We start from the raw sequence: 19,763 nt of genomic DNA, 5'->3' as shown, positions 1-19,763 counted from the left end.
CATTGAAGATCACTTTAAATGCAGACAGTCACGTGAGTTCTTGATTTAGCCTGCGTTTTCCTTTTAACACTGAGAAGACTGAGAGGCTTTGGCTGCGTAATGACATGAGCTCTTTCATCCAGTCCAATTTATTCTCCATCAACTCCACAATTTCCATATGATGATTTCATGATGTGTCCTCATCATCATACTGATACCTCATAAAAACCCCAAACTAACATTTATTTAGATAAACAGACAGCATCATTACCTTAATTTCCTTGGCTGGTGCAGCTTCCTCGATTGTTTTTTCATACTGCTGCTTCAAAGCCTGAGTGGAAACCTTTGGTAGGTCCTCTCCTCCGACGAGCATAACTGAATTAGACACAAGAAGAAGGCTGCCTCATTAAGTCGTTCGCAGTGAGGGAGCTCAGGGGGATTGGAAAGAGAAATAAATCATTTCATTAAAAACCTGAGTAGTTTTCATTTTCTGAAACCATGCAGCGGTGATTGCCCAATTTCCACTTTCCAATATTTTACCTTCCTGACTTTGCCCTGATTAGATTTGCTGCTATGCACTGAATAGAAAATCATCTGCAGTCATTTTCATAGCTCATCCCTTATTCAGCAGTAGCAGGAACAATCATTAATATACAGGACACAAGCAGTGCTGTGATAAAAATGTGCAAATTACAATATAAAAGGCATGAGCAGAATAACCTGTTTCATTGTAATGGTTCCCGTAACTGGCTGCCACATTGTTATGGTGGACTCTTTCATCACGGATCACCTGTGAAAAGATGGTGGGAAATCATTAGTATACTGGCAACTGCACTGCAGCCTCCAACTGTTTTCAATCAGTGAGAAGTGAAAGGCTTAGCGTGAGGCTAATATTCTATATAAGGCACATCAAGTGCCACAGAAAGTTCTGAAGTAACCCAAGAAGTCAGAGTGGGTTTATTAGCAGCCTTCCGGAGGTGAGGTGCTGCCATCCAGCTGGTGACAAATGGTGAGTGTAGCAGCCGGTACCTCTTGCTGATTGTGAAAGAGGGCTGTGGCGGGGACGAGCTCTCTGGCACTGCTTCTCACTGTCACCTCTGAGGAGCTTGACATCTCCTGTCAAACACAGAGACACGGGAAGGTGGACACACTGAATCCCTCTCACACTGAAAACATATGCACACACCACGCCGTGGTTTTATCACCTCATGACTGTCAGCTGGAAGAGGCCACAGAATAAGTCATTTTTACATTGTGAAAATTAATAAAAACCCCCTGTGGCCGGTAACAAAAGCTCTCCCATTACAGAGCTGCAGCTTTGGGAGCCACTGGGTTTATATTCCACTGATGGAGGATGTCAGTGTTTGAGAGAAAAAGCAGGATATTCCAAAAACTGTGCAAAACTGCATCAGCCGTTTCTTCCGGTGAGATTCATGCAATTTGAACGAGATGAAAGAGAAATATAATATTTGAGCTTGTATCATCTGCTGTTCACATGAAAGATACATAGAGGGTGGAGGTGCTCTGTACCTCTGAAACCACTTATGTCAGAATAACATTATCTTTCCTGCTGCACGGGCAGTTTTAAAACGGAGCGCAGACGTTACACCTGTGAAGAAAACTTGAGTGGAGAGCGGTTTGCTGCTGCAGCACAGACGCAATAACTCGATCAAACGTCCCTTCACAAACCCCTATGCAAAATTTAGCATTCAGCGAGGTCCGCGTGCGCTCGATGAATCCACTCTGCTGCTCGCCTGAATGAGCAGATGGGGGGAAAGCACGGAGGGGCGGCGTTGACCTCACTTCACTGAGATCGGGCCCCGACCCGGGCTGCTAACGCGTTCTGGCATTTTCCTCACGCACTGGATGACAGAGCCACACAGACCTGCAAAGTTCAAGGTGCCCTCTTTGATTTGACCCACGAGGACGCCTCGGAGTCACGGCCAAGTTTTTCCAATAAAGAGCTCCGGCTGAATGTAAATCACTCTCTGGCATTCATATGTTTCTCACTTTACGCTGAGCCGGTGAACAGGAAGGACGGCAGTGCTCTGTCTTCTCGACTACTGAAGTTTTGTTTTAAGCTAAAGGCCCTTATTCAGCTCTGACCAATGGTGGAAGGCCACTGCTCGCACCATGACGAAAGATGGAGGACACCTTTTCATGTCACTTGGCATAGATACATACACCACTTCATGCTCGCTGCGGGAGATGTAAGAATCCGGGATTACGTCCTCACCTGGACAGATCTCTGCTCGAAATGATACTGGGTGACGCTGGACTGAGAGGACGAAGACGCAAACTCCTGGTTCTCGAACTGCCTCTTGACACTGGCCAGGCCGCCGGGCAGCGAACAAGGCTCGGACTCCTCCATCACCTGCGAGCAGGAAACAGATCGCGTGAAACACACCTGAAAATACATTAAACACACTCTGAGCCTCCAGTTAATCGGAGCTTTAGGAGGCTGGATTTGACCTCGGCGAGCCAACACGCTCTCATTGATTGTGACTATATTTTACATTCACTTATGCAAATACGAAAGTGAACGAAAGGCATTATGGGAAGTGCTTTTAAGGCCTCAGTCAGCACCGTTGGTGTTCTTTCAAACGTGGTGTGAACGCTGTAATTCTCAAACATTGACAGTGGAGATAAGATACGGCCAAGTACAGCATGTAATACCTGTAATAACACTGAGAGACTGGATGTAAGTCAAAAGCAAACAGGACAAACTTATATCGCTGTGATACAACTAGCTGAGATGAAATGAAGCCTAAATTGAAGTCCTCTTTTGTGTTTACGTCTGACAGAAATTTCTGAAATAGCAAAGATGGCAGGCACCCAATTTTAATGGATTTACTCTCTGCACATTTATCCTGCAACAGAGAGTGAACCATCAATAGAAAATGTAGTCTTTCAGATTAGTCAGTTTAATGGAACAAAAAAGCTTTTCAATAATTTTTATTGGGCCAAGGCAAGAATTAGTTCTCAAAGCTGGAAAATAGAAAAGCCCGGTGTGCTTTTGCCGGGAGGACGAAGAGGAGAGAGGAAGACTTTGTAAACCTCATCAGTATGGAGGCTGCGGTCCTCGTCCTGCGATCCGGGCGAGAATGCACACCGACTGTTTGATACAATAATCTCCTTTTGGGATTGTCAATTACTTTCCTAATAAAACATTTATATGTAGGCTTCTGCATATACAGCTGCCTGGAAACTGCAATATATATGAGCTGCTTGCTGTGTGTGTGTGTGTGTGTGTGTGTGTGTGTGTGTGTGTGTGTGTCTGTGTGTGTGTGTGTGTGTGTGCTGGCGTGTGTGTATGTTGAACACGCCACCCCGTCACCTTTCCCTTTTTAATGCAAATGAGGGAACAATGCAATTTGCAAGTTATTGCAGAGGAGTTTAGGCCGGTGACATTTCACGGCAGGGCAGCGCGTTATCAATATTTTACTACCTGAGGGCACAACGGCTCCACTGATATGACATGACATCAACAGCTCTCATTTAAAATGACTGCCGCAGACATACGGGCTTCTCATTTGTGTATTACAGAATCTCTTCTCTTGCTCTGACTGCTGAGAGGTCGACGGGCGAAGCCGACACAGAGACAGCTATCTTTGATTAACAATATGTCTGTTATCTGAGGAGATTGTGCATTTGATTAAGTGTTAATTAACTGTCTTACCCTGCTTAAGTATAACCAAATAGCAGCAGCAGCACGCCGTGTGTGTGCGCGGTGATTTGCAGGGGACGGGGTCGGGGGATGACAGCGCGGACTGAACGGTGTCCATCAGGGTTCTGCTATCTTTAAACACCTTGTCACTTGTGTGTGGACGTGCAGACAACAGCTGCAAAGGTAGAGAGGAAAAACAAGATTCCTACGCTGATTCCCTCTGGCAACCACCCCCCGCATGTGTGCCCACCGCCACACGCCCCTCCCCAGCGCACAAACACTCAGCTGTCACCACGGCCGCGTGGAGGTGGGGGCGGCTGCAGCGCTGCCACGCTGAGGTGAAGAGTCAGAGAGTCACTGAGTGAGTCCTGCTTGTTTGGGAGCAGCTGCGCCTCCCGATCTGTGTTATTAAACCACTGATAAAAGACTGTAGAAGATTTATTGAATTTGTCCCATGGTTGTTATTTGTGTTGCAGCCATTTATAAAAAAACAACAAGTCGCTTGAGGCAGTGCTTTACCGTGAAAGCACTTTGTGTTGCGTTAATAACGCCTCTCATCTGCTCTGAAATGGCTGTAAAGCTTGGCCTCAAGTGGCTTGTTACCATGCAGACCTGTGACCAGCCAGCAGTTAATGCACTCACTGAAAATCACCACTTACACTGGGACAATTAAGTAACGCCGCATAGCAGAGGACAACATGGAGATCTGTCATTACTATTAATTAGTTCTGGAATATTTAAATTCCTCAGCTTGAGATTTGTCATCTTTAATTCTCTGAGCTTCGTGTTTTTTTTTTTTTTTAATCACATACAGTAAAGATGCACCTGTCCTGTCCGCTCACGTATGCTGAGCACAGGCTGCAGAAGGCGGCAGGTCGCCCTCTGTATATTTACAGAGTGATGGATGACGTGCTGGACACTGATTACTGATCACCTAACAGACCAACAGATGAAGGGATTTCAGGTGAAGCTCACACACGTATGACAGTCAAAACGGCAAAAAGATTGGCAGCTATTAGTGAAACAGCCTGATGATGCCAGCTCAACAAAATGAGACGTGAGATGGGCGCGCTGTGGTCAATCCTTTAAACTCCTCTGACGAGATTATTATTCTGCAAAAAGGTAAAAAAAATGATTTATTGGCCTACTTAGGGAGGACCTGTTCCTTGCTGGACTGGAGCCGCTGGGAGCCGTTAAAGTCAGGAAAAACATGTTTATGTGGGAGGAAAAGGTGAAGTTCTGAAAAGTAGCAGGTTGTTGCTGCTCTGTCGTCTTGATGTGCGCTGAGTGGAGAACTGGGCAAAGTAACTTCATAATGCATCCTTTCATTTGTGTTTCCTCTGTCACAGCAGTGAGTCAGCGGCGATAAATCAGGTGCAGCAGATCCTCGTATACACGTCCTCCGCTATGCTATTTTCATCCCTACTTTACCTTATTTTTACTATTATTATCAAGTGAGTTTTATTCTCCTTTTCAGTGTGGTTTTATCTATACTGTGCCACACACAACACCTCTTTCTTTCATTTATTCCCTGTATGAAAGGGGCTACTATGAGCATTATTATGACTATTTGTTGCAGCAGCAGTAGTAGTCATAGAAGAAGAAGAAGAAGAAGAAGAAGAAGAAGAAGAAGAAGAAGAAGAAGAGTAACTCTGCTTTTCTGATCAGTTTGTCAGAGTTTAGCAGTCACAGGCGTCACCAGGTCTGCTCAAACCCCTCAAAACAGACACCACAGCACACCTGAAAGTCATATTTCCATTAAGTTGCTGTATTTGCAGACACAGTTAACAAGCAAAGACAGGATATTTTGCAGCAGGTAAGGTTTTGTTTTAGACACTGAGCTGACTTACAGCAGTGGCCTTGGCTGAATAACTGCTCACACGGTTGAATTAGCGGGTTTACAAAGTGCACGCAGACTCTTCAAAGCCGCTGAAGCTTTTTGGTCCTTGGTAATGACTAATGACTCAGGGATATTCAGAAATGTGTTTTGTGTTAAATCAAAGGAGGAATAATGTGTGAAGGCTTGCTGGTGTGCTGCCTGCGTGGGTTCATCTGAATTTGCTGCAAAATACACATTATTTTCTCTCTGCAGATGCAGTTAAAATTACTCTGACATGGTTATTAGTGGCTTTGTGCGCTGCCTCTTTGTAACGAGACGTGTGTGCATGTAAAGCTATCTCTGCCAATGCATATGTCTGTGCAGGCTGAACAATGTCAACAGCTTAAGGACAGGTTCTGCAGAAAAATGCCCTCTGTGGCTAATGTTTTTATTAATACTGATTCGTCAATCAGTGCTCCCTACAGGCCTAATTTAGATTAAGGATTTTTCTCTCTTTAGTCCATGTGTCTTACATGTGATGAACAAAACGTCACCATCCGGTTCACCACATCTCAGTGGAAAGTAGCATGAAATGGAAATACTCCACTGAGGTACTTCAAGCTTGTACTGAAGTACAGAGCTTGAGTAAATGTCATTAGTTATGTTCCAGCAGATGATTCCTCCTGCCTACATTCACTCTCTTTGCCTTTCCTGTCCAGCTCTGAGCCTCATGACACTGATAAATACTCCCTCCACCCTACGTCAGCCCTGTGGCACCCATTCGCCCTCATCCTGCTCGACAACGGAGCCTACACGCAGGCCAGCGCTCTGCAGATTTACCCTTTTAGGAAAACTCAGTGAGAGATTTTTGGTCATAAACATCGGCACCAGCAACAGTTTCCTCCCAAGCCGCCCCCCACCCACCCGGCTGCCCGCATGCCCTCACTGCTGTGTGGAAGCATCGTCTTACCGCAGCAGAGGCGGAGCTGCCGGTGTCCTTCTTCGTCACGGCGGCCTGATACATCGCCAGCCGCTCTTTCACCGACACCTGCTCGGTCTCCTGGTCCTCGGCGCTCGGGGCCCAGTCCTGGGGATGTCCTGACCTGGATCTGCCTGCAGCTACGCACAGACACAGAGAAATCACCTTCTAAGGTGTGAATGGCTCTCGCTGATGCATGTCAGACACAGCTTGACCTTCAGGAAGTGGATACGCTTTAGTAACAGCATATAGGAGGTTTGCTACATTTAAAGGAAGGGCGGTAAAATGAAATGCATGTATGCAGTAAATGTATCCAGGTGGAGTCTTTGATGTCTGGAACATTAAAGCTGAGTTTGATTCTGCACACAGGAAATGACCAGAGGCAAACAACCCGTAACGAACACTGACGCGAAGCCGAAGCAGAACACTCATCAATCACAAAGCGCGACTTCATGATACTTCATATCGCTCAGCACATCCCTGCGGATAGCCAATTAGAGAAGACCACTGATTCTACATTTGACTTTTCTGTGCTACAAAGCATCATTAGGTAAGAGAGAAGGCTCCATTAAGGCTCGGCATACACCCACGCTGGACCTTTCAGCTCCTGGCATGTTCTCTCTCTCCGGGCAACAACACCGTGGGATGAAAGAAGACCCTAAATAGAAATTATTCGCTCTCATTATGTGCTGACGCTGTGACCCTTTGACATTTTGAAATCCTCCTCCTTGTGTTTTCGTGCTCGGCGCTTACATATTTCCTGCACACATATGCATACTGGGATAAGTTTGGCATGGAGTAGAGGTCAGCGTGAGTTCTCCTTCAGAACGGATTGATGCTGATTTGAAAACTCTTCCAGCAGCTGCTTCTTAAATGCATCCTGTGAAGGTGTCCTTGGTGCTGTCGTAGTATAGAGATTAGTAACAGATTCAGCGCTTAGTGGTGTCGAGCAGCCTCCCGCTCATGCTTGGCTGTGCAAAGCTATCTTAACACTTCTCTCAGCCCATTTATAGTACATCTAAGAGTACACTGGCTTGATTTAGCCCACTCCTGGTATCCATATCATCAAAAAAAGAAATCAAACACCCACTAGTTTGACCCAAAGAAGCCAGTCAGAGCTGTGGTGAATTTAAAATGATATAAAAACATGGTGCATGGTGGGAAAAATTGTTCCAAAATTTAACCTGAATCCAAAAGTGATTTAAGCTGCAGATGATAAAATCAGTTCTTTAGCATCCGCCTGCCGTTAGCGCTGTTTCTCACACAGCGTTAAATGGAGGAGGCTGTTGTAGCTTATTAGCTGCGTTGCTTCATCGGATTGTATTTAACAGCTCTGTCGTAGGAAAAACTGCTCCACAGAGGAGCAATGGATTAAAGACAGAAAGTACGCCTTTTGAATAAATTCATTGTCTCATTAGCGACCAAGCTAACGATCTTGTTAACTGCCAGTTAGCAAGCTCATTAGCTTTTTTCTCGTCTTCTGTCACTGTTACTGAATGAAACGGTGTACAGTCGCTGGAAATAAGTGTCAGGGGAGTAAAAATGCAAATAAAAACAAGATTGGGGAGCTGTTGTGAGTCACTAGCATGTTCCTGGGTAGCTAGTGTATTAGCTGTGAGCTGCACCGCTAAGGCTGTTTACCAACTAGCCCTGCAAATAGTCCCTGAGTCACTAAATATTTAGCAACAATGGACGGATGAATTTGTGCCACTTGTTGGTGTGAACAGGTCTTAACAGACACCATGTGACAAGAGCACGCTCGCCTCATCCCACCAATTTTAGCCTTCTGCTACGTCCGGCATGCTAGCGCAACCAACAACCCGTCAGGGAGAGAAACAGGCCGAGGCTAACCTGAGGCCGCGGTGTAACCCAATGCCAGCTCGATGACAGAAGCACAAGGATAATGCTCTCATTTATCACCCCAGATAAATGTTGAAGTCATGGTCTGGAGCTGTCAGAGGGGCAGAGACGCGGGGTTTGACGGGTGGGAGCGGTGACAACAACGCTTTGGATATCTCTGGCTTCTGAGAAGGGTATGTCGTATGCAAAGCTGCCATAACATAGAGGTGAGGTAACCAGGGCTCCGAGGGGGGGGGGGGCAGGGTGGGTGGCTGACTGGAGAAGAAAATAACCCCAGCCTTTTTATAAACCGGCTCTGTCTGCAGCGTCATGTTCCCCCGTGACAGGGAGATTTACGGGGTGGAAGTGTGTGTGAGAGACAAAAGGAAGGAAGGAAGGAAAACAAAGCAGAAGCAAAAAGTGAAGGACTTCTAAGGAGACGAAGTCCTTTTAAAGATCTGAACGTGGTTTCACCAAGCCGGTGCTCACAGTGTGGCTCTGACTTGGCTTACACTTACGCCCTGTGTCATTTCCGCCTTCAATGGAGAGCATACTGCACTGCTTATAGGCATATTTACCGGCAGACTGACCATTATTTTCTTCTCAGAGCATTAGCTTCTTATCTCCTCAATGCCACAGCGGCCGCACAAGTGACAGGGACGGGTGTGGGGGGGGTAATTGAAGTGGGAGAGGCTGGGAAAAGTCAACAGGGAAAGCCATGCTGCTGCCGGTATGCACGACTCAGTGGCTATATCGAGCCCAGCCCGGGGCCACTGACCTCCCTGTCACTGCCTCCTCGCCGCCGCCTGCGCTAACGCGATCAGAGGTGAGGCGCTCGCACAGCCGGCTGGCTAGAAGTGAGGAGGTGAAGGGCTGCATGGGGTGCTGGGGCACGAGACAACAGAGGAGGACGTGTCCAGGAAAGAGAGAGAAAAAGAACAAACGAGCTTCAGGTTTCGAAGGTGCGAGAGACGGCAGCACGGCTCGGTCGCTCAAAGCTAAACCAAGGCCCGCAGATCTGCGTCAAGACAGAGGCCGTCCGCTAATCACGGAGGTGTCACCCCCTTCTCTGACCTCCCCTCACAGCAGAAGCCTTAAGCAACCCAATTTTCTGTTCATTACTTACTGACCGAAGCTTTTGGCTGGCAAGGTTTGACAGGAGAGCCAGAGCGAGCTACACTAATTGAAATGTCAGCCATGGAGGGCGATTTCTTCCTTAGCGTCGAAAGCAAAACAGGCACAATAATTGAGCTGTCAAATCTATCAAAAATAACTTCTTTACATGGAGGCTGGATTGCCCTCTGGTGCTTCCTTATGCTAGGCTAAGCACTTTGTCTCCGATTTGCTATGCTTTCAGAATATTACAGATCAGATTGCTGCTGGTTATGTCTGGTGGAAGGAAACAGGAAGGGCTCATGCATGTTTTATGACAATGCACGAATCCTGGCGGAATCACAGAGACGCACTGCGATATCGCGGCTCGTTCTTTATGAAGCTGCGGCACCTGCCGCCGCAACACAATACAGCTTCACTTCATCTTATTTCCAATTTTACAGCAAAGATTCCTCACGTCTGCGAGGCCCGGGCACATCAGCTCGATTCATTATCGGCTAAAATGTCATCTAGCATTTCCAATCTGGCTCCTTCCACTTCTACTTAGGTAGAAAATCACTCACACGCTGGAAGAACTGTGCTGACAGTGGGGCTTACACAAGAGCCAGCCTTGAAACGCTGATAGCCCACATACATTTCTTACCTTCTTTAAGTGTGTAGGTCGCTCTGTACGTCAAACAACAATAGAATCCAACAGAACAGAAAACGGCCTTGGATCTCCAGAAAATGAAATGGGCTCAGTCGGCCGGCCTTCACCCGACGCAGAAAGCAAATCCTGGGCAGAGGCAGACAGTGAGGCTTGGAGACCAGCTCCAGCAGTGAGACCTACAGCTCAGTGAGGCCCAGGCATCCAGTGACAGCTGATTTTATTTTAGAAGTCCCCCTCAGTAAAAAATAGGATGGACTTAGGGGAGAGGGGACGCGGATGTGGGTTGGCTTTTTTTTAGTATCCTGTATCGAGGTAACCAACATTCCCTTCACCTTATGTCACACTGGTCTTATGGACACCGTGAGCTGGAAAACAGACACTTGGCACACCCTTCATTTCAGCAGCAGAGAGCAGGGAGACACTTGGCATTTGAAATCACTGCTTGTTAGCACGGTAAATACGACGGCATGAGATGGATTCATACGTACTGTACACAGAGACCAACACGGGGAACGTGGGAGTAGTTTGACATTTTTGGTTAGATGAGAAGATCGATGCCACTCTTACATCTGCATGCTTAATGTAGAAAGAGAGTCGGGAACGGATTAGCCAGCACATGAACTGAGATGTGATTGGTTTTAAAGGAAGTTGTACGCAGGAAGTATTTCTTGCCAACAAGCTACGCTAAGCTAAGCTAAGCAGCGGCTAGCTTTAGCTCTATGTTTAGCATAGAAGCATGCTTTTATAAAACAGGCCGGGCCACGTTCAAAGTCGTTGTGTAATACTCCATAAACACACACCTGTGACCGCGTTACATCAGTGTTACTGCGCCAAATCGTCTCAAAATGTCAGATTTGTTGTGAATTTTGAGTTACTGGCAAAGTGGACGAGTGTTGGGAAGAGACGGGATGCAGGAGGAAGATAAAAAGTGGTGGTGGAGGTGCCTGACGGTGCTCCTCAGCACCAAAATATCCAACTATTCATTTAAAAGAGATGGCCGGGAATGAAATCGACTTGCTCACATCATACTAATGGACCCTTTCTCTGCATAGCCATGCCTGTCCATGTGCAGTATTGATTATTGATTCACGTGCTCAGCATCAGGTTGTGTGTTGCCAGTGCTTCTAGATCAATGCTTCCTCTCAGACACTATTTTTGCTGATAGCACGGCTCCTTAACCACGTTCAATGTGTTAAACACCCTCTGTGGTTGGGTCTGACATACATGCTTTTGATGCCCGTCTGGAGTCAAATATCGCCTGTAAAAGCTGCTCAACTTTGGACTTTTTCAACATAGTGAATGATTTAAAACACTCAGCTGAGAGGACTTGAGTGTACCTTCCTCTGTGAAACCTTTGCTCCCTCTAAAAACCCATCTTGTACACTTTACGCCTGCCGTGAAGACGCCTTTGAACTTTCTTCAAAGACGGCTCCTCGGATGGACAGCTGGGCGCTGCGGCTAACGCAAAGCGGGGAAATTCAGTGCAGTTCCTGCTGTGCAGAGGCCAAAACAAGTGAGCCGCCAACTTATCGATCAAGACACGCTCAAGCAGGTAATCAGCCAATGACAGGAAATCATTTCCTTCTTTTTTGACCGAGTTGCCCTGAAGAAACGTCAAAGCTCCTCCTTTAACGCTGCAACCTTACGTTTAAGTCTGATCAGCCTGGGGCCTTTCAATCACCCTTTTCAACCTGCTTCCTTCTTGACAATACAAGGGAATCCAGCTTACATAACCCTAGAATCGTTTATTATTATCTTTTCTTGCCATATTATTTGCTATGATCACGACTGTTTACCAGCCTCGTATATGTAACACTAGGCGCTCACCGGGAGCCCACCCCATGAGGTGCCGTTGGCAGCGCATCGACTGGAGAAAAACGTGGTTATCAGGCTTGTGGAGAAGCTGCACTCTGCTGATAATCCCACCGAAATTGCACATGGATTTCCTGTTCCTAAAGTGGAAAATAAACATACTCCTGTAGAATACCTAATGAAGGGGCCTGAGAATTGAAGTCCAGGGTGAGTCCACATTCAAGCGAGTTTTAAAGGAAAAATAACTTTGCGAAAATGAAGCGCTGAATGTGAATAGTGTGTTTGATTTGTTAAAGTAAGTTGCCAATAAAGAGCTCTCCGCGTTATGTAACACTGACTCTAATAAATCTGGGTTGGAGAGGGATGTGCTAATCAATGCTAATGACTCAAGGAGCATTTCACCTGCTGTTTTTGTCTGTGAGAATGCAAATTCAATATCTTCCCAATCCCCTACTTTTTCACTTTTGGCTCGCCAGGGTTGGAGAACGGTGCCAAAGCAGTGCCATGACATCACTGAAGATAATGAGAAATCACCCTTTCATGTCTCCTCGGTGTTACAAACCAGCTTAATTTTCTCTCTTATGAAAATGAAACGTATTCACAGTATTGGCCTGAATGTAGGAATATTTCTTTTAGATATTATGTTTGAAGAAGTGGGGTTGTATTGTCTTCTTCGTGTCTGTTTAAAGCGTCTTTTACAGCTTTAGAGCAGCGTGAAATGTGTTTAGGAAGCCTGGTTAAAACCGGCTAACTGACGAGTGAATCGCAGTGTTTGAGCTAAGCTTGAAAATAGGCTCAGACAAGCTGCAGAAATGTGAACTTTGCACTTTGATTAAGCTTTAATGGAGGCTACTTTTTAAACCATAAATGAGGCAAAACCTTCAATCTCTAACAGAGAACAAGGAGAGATAAGGGGAAAAATATGACCTGATATTTTTGGATAATATCCCCAGTTTGGGGACCTTTGTTTCACGTCATCCTGGACACCATAATTAAATTACTATGAATGGAACCACAAGCAGCAATGCAAGCGTTTTATTCTAATCTTATTACTTTGATAAAGCCGTTTATCTGTCAAGCTAATGTGCATTAAGTTGAGTCAGACTCATGAATTCATCTGTTTCGTCTTTTAAAAGTGAAATAGTCTCACTTTCATCATTAAATGTAGATAACAGGCACAGCAAACAGAAGAAACAGTGCCAGCAGTCAAGGTGAAACCAGAGATATAAACAGTGTAATCATTGTTCAAATCACTCAGATTGGAAGATGCTATTTGCTCAGCAAGGTTATGAAATGTTCTGCTTAAATGCCAAGGATTTCAGAGAACGACCGCCTTACAGGTTTCCATTCACACTGAGCCCATAGATATTGTATTGATTCACCTGGAGGAACCAGAAAGCAGCCTTACATCAATACACATTACAGCCCCAGTTTTCAATTTCCAAACATCAATCACGCCTTAAGGGCTAATTCGTGTCCCATAATAGCCGCTGAGGCGGTCACGTGCGAAGCTGAGAGGAGGAAAGCCTTTGGTTTTCCCGAGGATAACGTTATAAAGAAGACATCATCATTTGGCATGCAAATCTGGGAGGAGATTAATTAAAACAAAAGCAGTCTTTTGGCAAATGAAGCTCCAACTGGCAGCGTTCGCACACTCGGAAAAAATCTCCTGGGCCGAGTGTGTCTGACAAGTTTAATCAGCCACACGCTAATATAAACACATATACGCACAACTTTAGAAAAATATAATAAAAGCACCACTATTGTGTGCGCCGCAAAGCCAGCCACAGTGTCATGGTGGTGGTTGTGGTGTAATACGAGAGGAAACAAGTAAACAAGGTTGTCTGTTTAGAAAAAGCAGCAGCATGGAGATTTAGAGCTGAGCTTTGCATCTGTTTAAAGCACGTTTTCTCCACCACCGTGCTTTATTTAAATGCTCCGGCTTTGCAGGGAGCAGCTCCCGTAGCCCCCCGCCACCTCCGTCAGTCATCTGACCTGGCAGATTATGCGGCGTTTGCGTGTCAGCTTGTCAGCAGAGACAAAAGCCATCGCTCAGTCAGGACAACAGGAGCGCAGAGGATCGACAAGGAGCTCCAATTTTAGACACGGCACGGAGATTTAGAGGCGTGGAGGGCGACACGAGCGCCTGACTGATCTCAGGTAGAGATGCATGTGTGAGTGTGACGAGTGGGTTCATCACCTGGATGCCACTTTCAGGTCAACACCTCCATCACTTCTGATTCTCACTCTCGACAGTCGTCACCTCACGCATGGAAGACATGCTGGTTGCCAAAACAAGGAAAGCATTGACAGTTTTGATCGGCCTCAGCGGGGCACTGACTTATGCAGGGGAGGCATGAAGGATGTGCGCGTGCACATACACACACACACACACACACACACACACACACACATTGGAATAGCATTAATTCACCATGTCTCATATCTACTTTCATTACTAGCTTCCATACTTTAGTCCTCAAAAGGACACTGTACCTCCAAAGGTCGGCTACATGCAACAGTGGGTTCGAACTGAGGTCCCGCCTCTCACTGGGCAGATAGCCAATCATACTTTAGGATAATGGGTTGGCACTCGGGGTGGCCAATCAATTTCAGGGGTGGACACGATGGCCTGTCCACGAGCTGCCCAGCACCAAACAGCAGGCAGATAAACTTAGCAATTAGCTGGTGAACAGTTAGCGTTTAGCAGCCAGACCCTGGGACCATAGAACCCTCAGGAGGACCTCCAGAATGCTAAAGCTTTTAGAGTATTTTGACAAACTTAGTGCACTTTTACAGAAATCAGGTTGTTTTTTAACTAACACTCGCTCCATAATCAACACACTGTGTTACCTGAATAGTTTATTTGTGCAGAGTTTAAAAAAAAAAAAAGGACTGCACCTCACACTGTAAGCTCCATCTGTGTGTACACCGCTATCAGCATCAGTGGAAAACAAACTGGAGGTAGCCACCATAGCGCTGCTATCACAGTAATGGAAGCGCAGTATCTAGCGAGCCCCCAGCTTCCCATTAAAAAGCTGCCAGGGAGGCGGCCTTATCTGGCCATGAACAATCTAGTTTTCAAAAGCTGCTTTCTGCCAAATGTTTATCTTATAGAACAAATGGGACGCCGCGTTGCATTAACCACCTCGCAGCCTTGTTTGACAGAGCTGGGCCTCCCGTCTTACATTACAACACATCAGATGTGGCATCGAAGCTTTCTGAAAAGTCACATTTAAAAGCACCTTTTGTAAATTAAAAACAAGGAAGTACTCACAAAGACTGGTGTCCGTCGGCGAGGCCATGGTCTGATCTGTGGATGACTGAGTGTGTGTGACAAAACTGGACGTTACTCTCTTGGACGGGGAGGTGTGGACGGTTGTCACTTCCTGGTTGAAGGAAAGGGAGAGAGGGCTATCAGAGAAAACACCTGTGCCGTTTCAACAGGGAGATGGAGAGGTGACGCTCCAGGTCACCTAAACCAGCTGGCTGTGCCCAAACTGCCCGTACACAACCCCAACACACACACACACAGAAAAACAGGACACACATGCTCCCGCACACACCTTAAGTATGAAAAACGACAGGTGACATTTAAGCTCTGGACTCCAGTGAAACGCCGTCGCTGTCGTCTGGTCTGCACACACAGCGAGCGAGCGACCTTGACCACGATGAGAGCGGCGGGCATTGACTGGAAAGTCAGTGCAAACAACACTTGGTTGAATTTTAATAGAGCTGCGTTCACCGTGACTACAGGTGTTTCACAGGCCTCTGTTGATAAAGGTGCAGCAGTGGTTAATGACATGTCCTTGGTGCACACACACTTGTTTTTCCCCTTGAAGCATTTTGTCAAAACTTAGAAGTCAGCCGGTGCTACATGCCTATTCAGTTGCAAATCATCCCCGCGGGGAACAAACACACCTGTGTCTGTGTGTGTGTGTGCGTGTGTGTGCATATGTGTGTGTCTTTGCAAATGTGCCGGTGTGTTTTTTTTTCATTTGCAAATCAAATGTATTCCCAGTAGCGTTTTTTCGACAGCGTCTTGCCGTGCGTCAACGCGGAGTGACAACAAACTCTGCACACGGCGTTGCCACGTGGCACACACACACACACACACACACACACACACACACACACACACGCAAACCTGCATCTGTCTGCCTTGGTTTCCTCCTCTCTGCTGAAGGTGTCAACCGTAATTTCACAAATGCACCAAAGGACAAAACATTGTCTTGAAAAATCCCATTTAGCAAATCCCTGAAAGACGTGCATGGTCATTTGCATACTTTCCTACAGTATCACGCACACACACACACACACACACACACACACACACACACACACACACTATGGCAAAACAGGGTTGCAAACATAATCTCTCCCTCTCTGTCACTGTCGCTCGCTCTCTCTTGCTGAAGTACCACTCACATCAAATGAAGCTCAAATCAGCGAGCTGCAGGGAGCTGAGGCACAGGGTCCACAGCGGCCGCTAACCGCAGCTCCGAGCGCTCCGTGCACGAGGGCTGATATTAAACGAGTATTTTGTCTACACCGGGGCGTTTCTTTGCTCGGGGGATGATTAAGTGCACGAGCGGTGAGGATGTTTCATGTGAAAAATGTGTGCGTCCGTGAGTTTGTGGAACTCATTACGGCTGGTTACGGAAGTGAAAGCCACCGAACGAGAGCCATTAAAGGGATTCAAACATTTATCTCTCTTTGGTCGTCTGATGGGCTTGTTTACACTTGACTTAAAGCCAGTGTCTGTAGTAAATGATGCATCGAGTACATGTGGTGTGTGGGCGTGGGGAAAAAACACGTTTTGAAAGATTTCCTCAGTACGTTAATGATGCTTTCACAGCAGATGGAACAACATACAAACCCATGGAACAATTGGCTGTACAGTAAGTACTGTGTGTCCTAACCAGGCCGAGCCAACGTCTCTAAACCTCCACCCTCTCCGAAACTGGTGCATCAAGGTCAGTTCACCATCGCTCACCACACTGGGGCCGCCCACCCAGTTTCTATAGCCTGAGGTCCTCACATGTCTGGTTTTGTCCACCCAACAGTTCAGAATCCAAAGTTATTGAATTTACAATCATATAAGACAGACAAAAGCAGCACATTCTTACATTTGAGAAGCTGAAATCAAGTGTATTTGTTTGACATTTTTGCTTGAAAAATGACTCTAGATCACTTAACTAACGAGGCATTTTGGCTCTACGTCACTGATATCAGAAATGTATTAATTAAGGTGGTCAACAGGGCTGAGGTCCTCAGGGTGAGGCACTAATGTAGAGCAGCGTGTCATCTGCATCTCATGCTTTTATCATATGATATCAAAGATTAAAGATTGGGGTTTTTTTTCATATGATGTCACAAAAAAGCAATTTTTAAAAGCCAAAGAAAGAAAGGAGAGACTGATAATGTGCAAAAACCAATGGATCTCTTTACAAAGCTGGTCAAGGACTCGTAGAGGCAGAGAATGCAGTGTTGAGACAGCATCAGCTGCAGGACACTGAAACAGGAGACAGTATTTCAAACAGTATCTCAGAGTACATTACAGAGTACAACCAAGCTTTGGCTGTTCAAGAACGGGGGCTAATCTGGAGCTCGCCGTGTGCTGTGTGATGGAAGCGAGGACTGCAGTTATCCATTCTATGAAACACAATAACAGGATGAACAGCAGCAGTGCCACAGCTCAATGTCTCATGCAAGCGTCACCAAGTACTATCCAGCTCTGAGTCCCTGCCATATGTTCTCTTTGGCGCAGGCTGTCGAAGAGGAAGGAGGAAGAGGGAGGGGCTGGTGGTGGCGGCGGTGGCGGGGGGGTGTCTCTGCATATCTCCGACAGACTGACAGAGGTAATAAGGGACAGCGCTTGGTGAAATCTGTCTAAACGTTGCTGGCCTGTCGCGAGAGATAATCCCTGTGAAACAGTGAAAAACACTGGATCCTCAGCTAATGAAATCAACGTCGGCCATCTGGGACTACTGCATGTGTGACAGACGCCTACAAAGAGGCCAGTCGGCGCTGTGATGGCGAAACCATGGTTATGGGAAATATTAATACACGCACTGCTAGCCTGGGGAGGTGACACCGTGACACCCTCCACCTTCACATTGGTGCCTATTAGAAGGAGACATCAGCAGAGCGTAGACCGACCCGGGAAAGTGCGAGCTCGCCATCACACGTGCGGCGACTTTACCGTCTCAAGCTGATCGTCTTTTGTCAGCTGTTGACATTTTTATCCTCTAACAAGCAGCGCTCCTACTAGTAGGACTTTAATGACATGCCGAGGTCCACGGAGGGTCTCTGAGGAGAGCTGTCCGCCTCCCTCCACTCAAACGCTCTCCATCCGTCCTCCCCCTCTCCCCTCTTGTGTCATCCTCTGTTTCAAAAATGTCAGTCTTAATAAGTCAATTAGCCAAGAGCCGAGTCCAGAGGATTTCTTTTCCTCAGCTTCAGTGAGAGAATGTGCCAGCTGGGTGAGATAATGGCAGCTGTGAGGATGTAAAAATTACTTACAGGGAGGGATGCTGTCGAAACCTGAATCAAGAGGGTTTACCTGTCCTGGACTCTTCCCCTTTCCTTTCAACTACGGATCACTGGGGATCATTTGGCGACTGAACTAAAGGCCTGAAGCTTCAAACAAAGAGCTTGTTGGACTGTGAGGCAGTCAGGCAGCCAGCCAGCAACTTACCCAAACTAAGAACCACTAACCAGCTCTCCTGCTGTGGAGCCGAACAGCTGGGAAACGGCTCCTAGTGCTTCTGCTGGAGCCGCGGTTGCATTTCAGATCGATAAGGTCGGACGGTTCGATATCAGATGTGACATTTCGGAGGAGAGAAGGCGCCCACCTCCACAGGATGGACTTCTTAAACACTTTTGAGATCTTGCTTTTGGATTCCTCTCCGTTCCTTTTCTTTCATTTTGCGACCCTGTTAATCCCAGCGCTCCTCTCTCCTCCTGTCCTCCTCCTCTTTCTTGTCTTCTGCTTCAGGCCTTGAATACAGGTAAACAGATATTTTGGGCCTCACACAAACAGGATTTCATATCGCTAAAACAGAGATTTTTGTGCAGATTTTTCAAACTTTAGCGTACCTTTGGTTAGCACTGCCGGGCCGTGTGCCAGAAAGGCTTTAAATACCTACAGATAAAGAGTTTTTAAGATACCACTGAAGGAAAATAAGCTCTCCATACGTACATTTTAATGGAGGTGAAAAACATCGTGTACGTGTGGTCAAGGCCTGAGTGCGTCTGCATGCTCCCGATCTGGACTGTCTTGCAGATGAATGGTGGGCTGGGTTTGTGGGCGTGTGAGAGCACCCAGGAAGACCCTCTCCATCCGTTTCTAATGTTTATTTCTTTGCTCTTCTGTTTCTGAACCTCCTCATAAATCCACTCGGAGGCTTCGCTGATTAGCACGCCACATGTCCTCTTGGCATTTTGCAAATGAAACGGTTAATTTAATGCCTATGACAGAGACTCTGGAGCAGCTCTGTAGTTCTGGCGAGTGACTGAAGGGACCTGCCAAGAAAAGAAGTCACCCACACATGACTCACTGTTTGGGTGCTTCATTTTGAATTACAGTATTCCTTTGTTGGCAAATGGTGCATACATGAGCGAATCTGTGCACGTGGACACAAACACATGTGGCCACATGCACACTCGCTCTCACAGCTCTTGGACCGACTGCTTCTGGCTGTCAAAGCTGCCTTATGGGTTCGCTGGCATAACGCACAAGTGGCTGCTCTCAAAAATGACTCACGAGACTGTACAACAGTAAACAAATCACTGGGCTGACCGAAGCAACCAGCTGCTTTGGACTCATTTCTCCAAACTCGTCTGACCTTCTCCAACAAGTCAACGAGCCAAAGGTCTTAGCTGTCGCTTCAGACTGCTACGG

General features: G+C 46.6%; 1 protein-coding gene across 3 annotated transcripts in view; it reads right to left on the bottom strand.

Moving 5' to 3' along the window:
* The window catches only part of xirp2a (xin actin binding repeat containing 2a), a 46,154-nt gene that overhangs the window by 12,593 nt on the left and 13,798 nt on the right, over window positions 1–19,763 (bottom strand). The window contains exons 3-8 of one of the 3 annotated variants that reach the window (XM_076724096.1): window positions 15,135–15,246; window positions 6,436–6,584; window positions 2,216–2,353; window positions 1,009–1,095; window positions 700–769; window positions 251–354 (exon numbers count right to left, since the gene is read on the bottom strand). In XM_076724096.1, coding sequence (XP_076580211.1) covers window positions 251–354; window positions 700–769; window positions 1,009–1,095; window positions 2,216–2,353; window positions 6,436–6,584; window positions 15,135–15,246 — 660 coding nt within the window. Of the gene's footprint in view, window positions 1–250; window positions 355–699; window positions 770–1,008; window positions 1,096–2,215; window positions 2,354–6,435; window positions 6,585–10,039; window positions 10,131–15,134; window positions 15,247–19,763 lie in introns of those variants that run through there. The other 2 variants (XM_076724098.1, XM_076724097.1) reach the window with 2 other exon arrangements.

This window comes from Chaetodon auriga, chromosome 23 (genome assembly GCF_051107435.1).
Source record: "Chaetodon auriga isolate fChaAug3 chromosome 23, fChaAug3.hap1, whole genome shotgun sequence".
Taxonomy (NCBI): domain Eukaryota; kingdom Metazoa; phylum Chordata; class Actinopteri; order Chaetodontiformes; family Chaetodontidae; genus Chaetodon; species Chaetodon auriga.
Note: the sequence above shows the minus strand (reverse complement) of the source record. Positions and strands in the feature narration are given on the sequence as shown.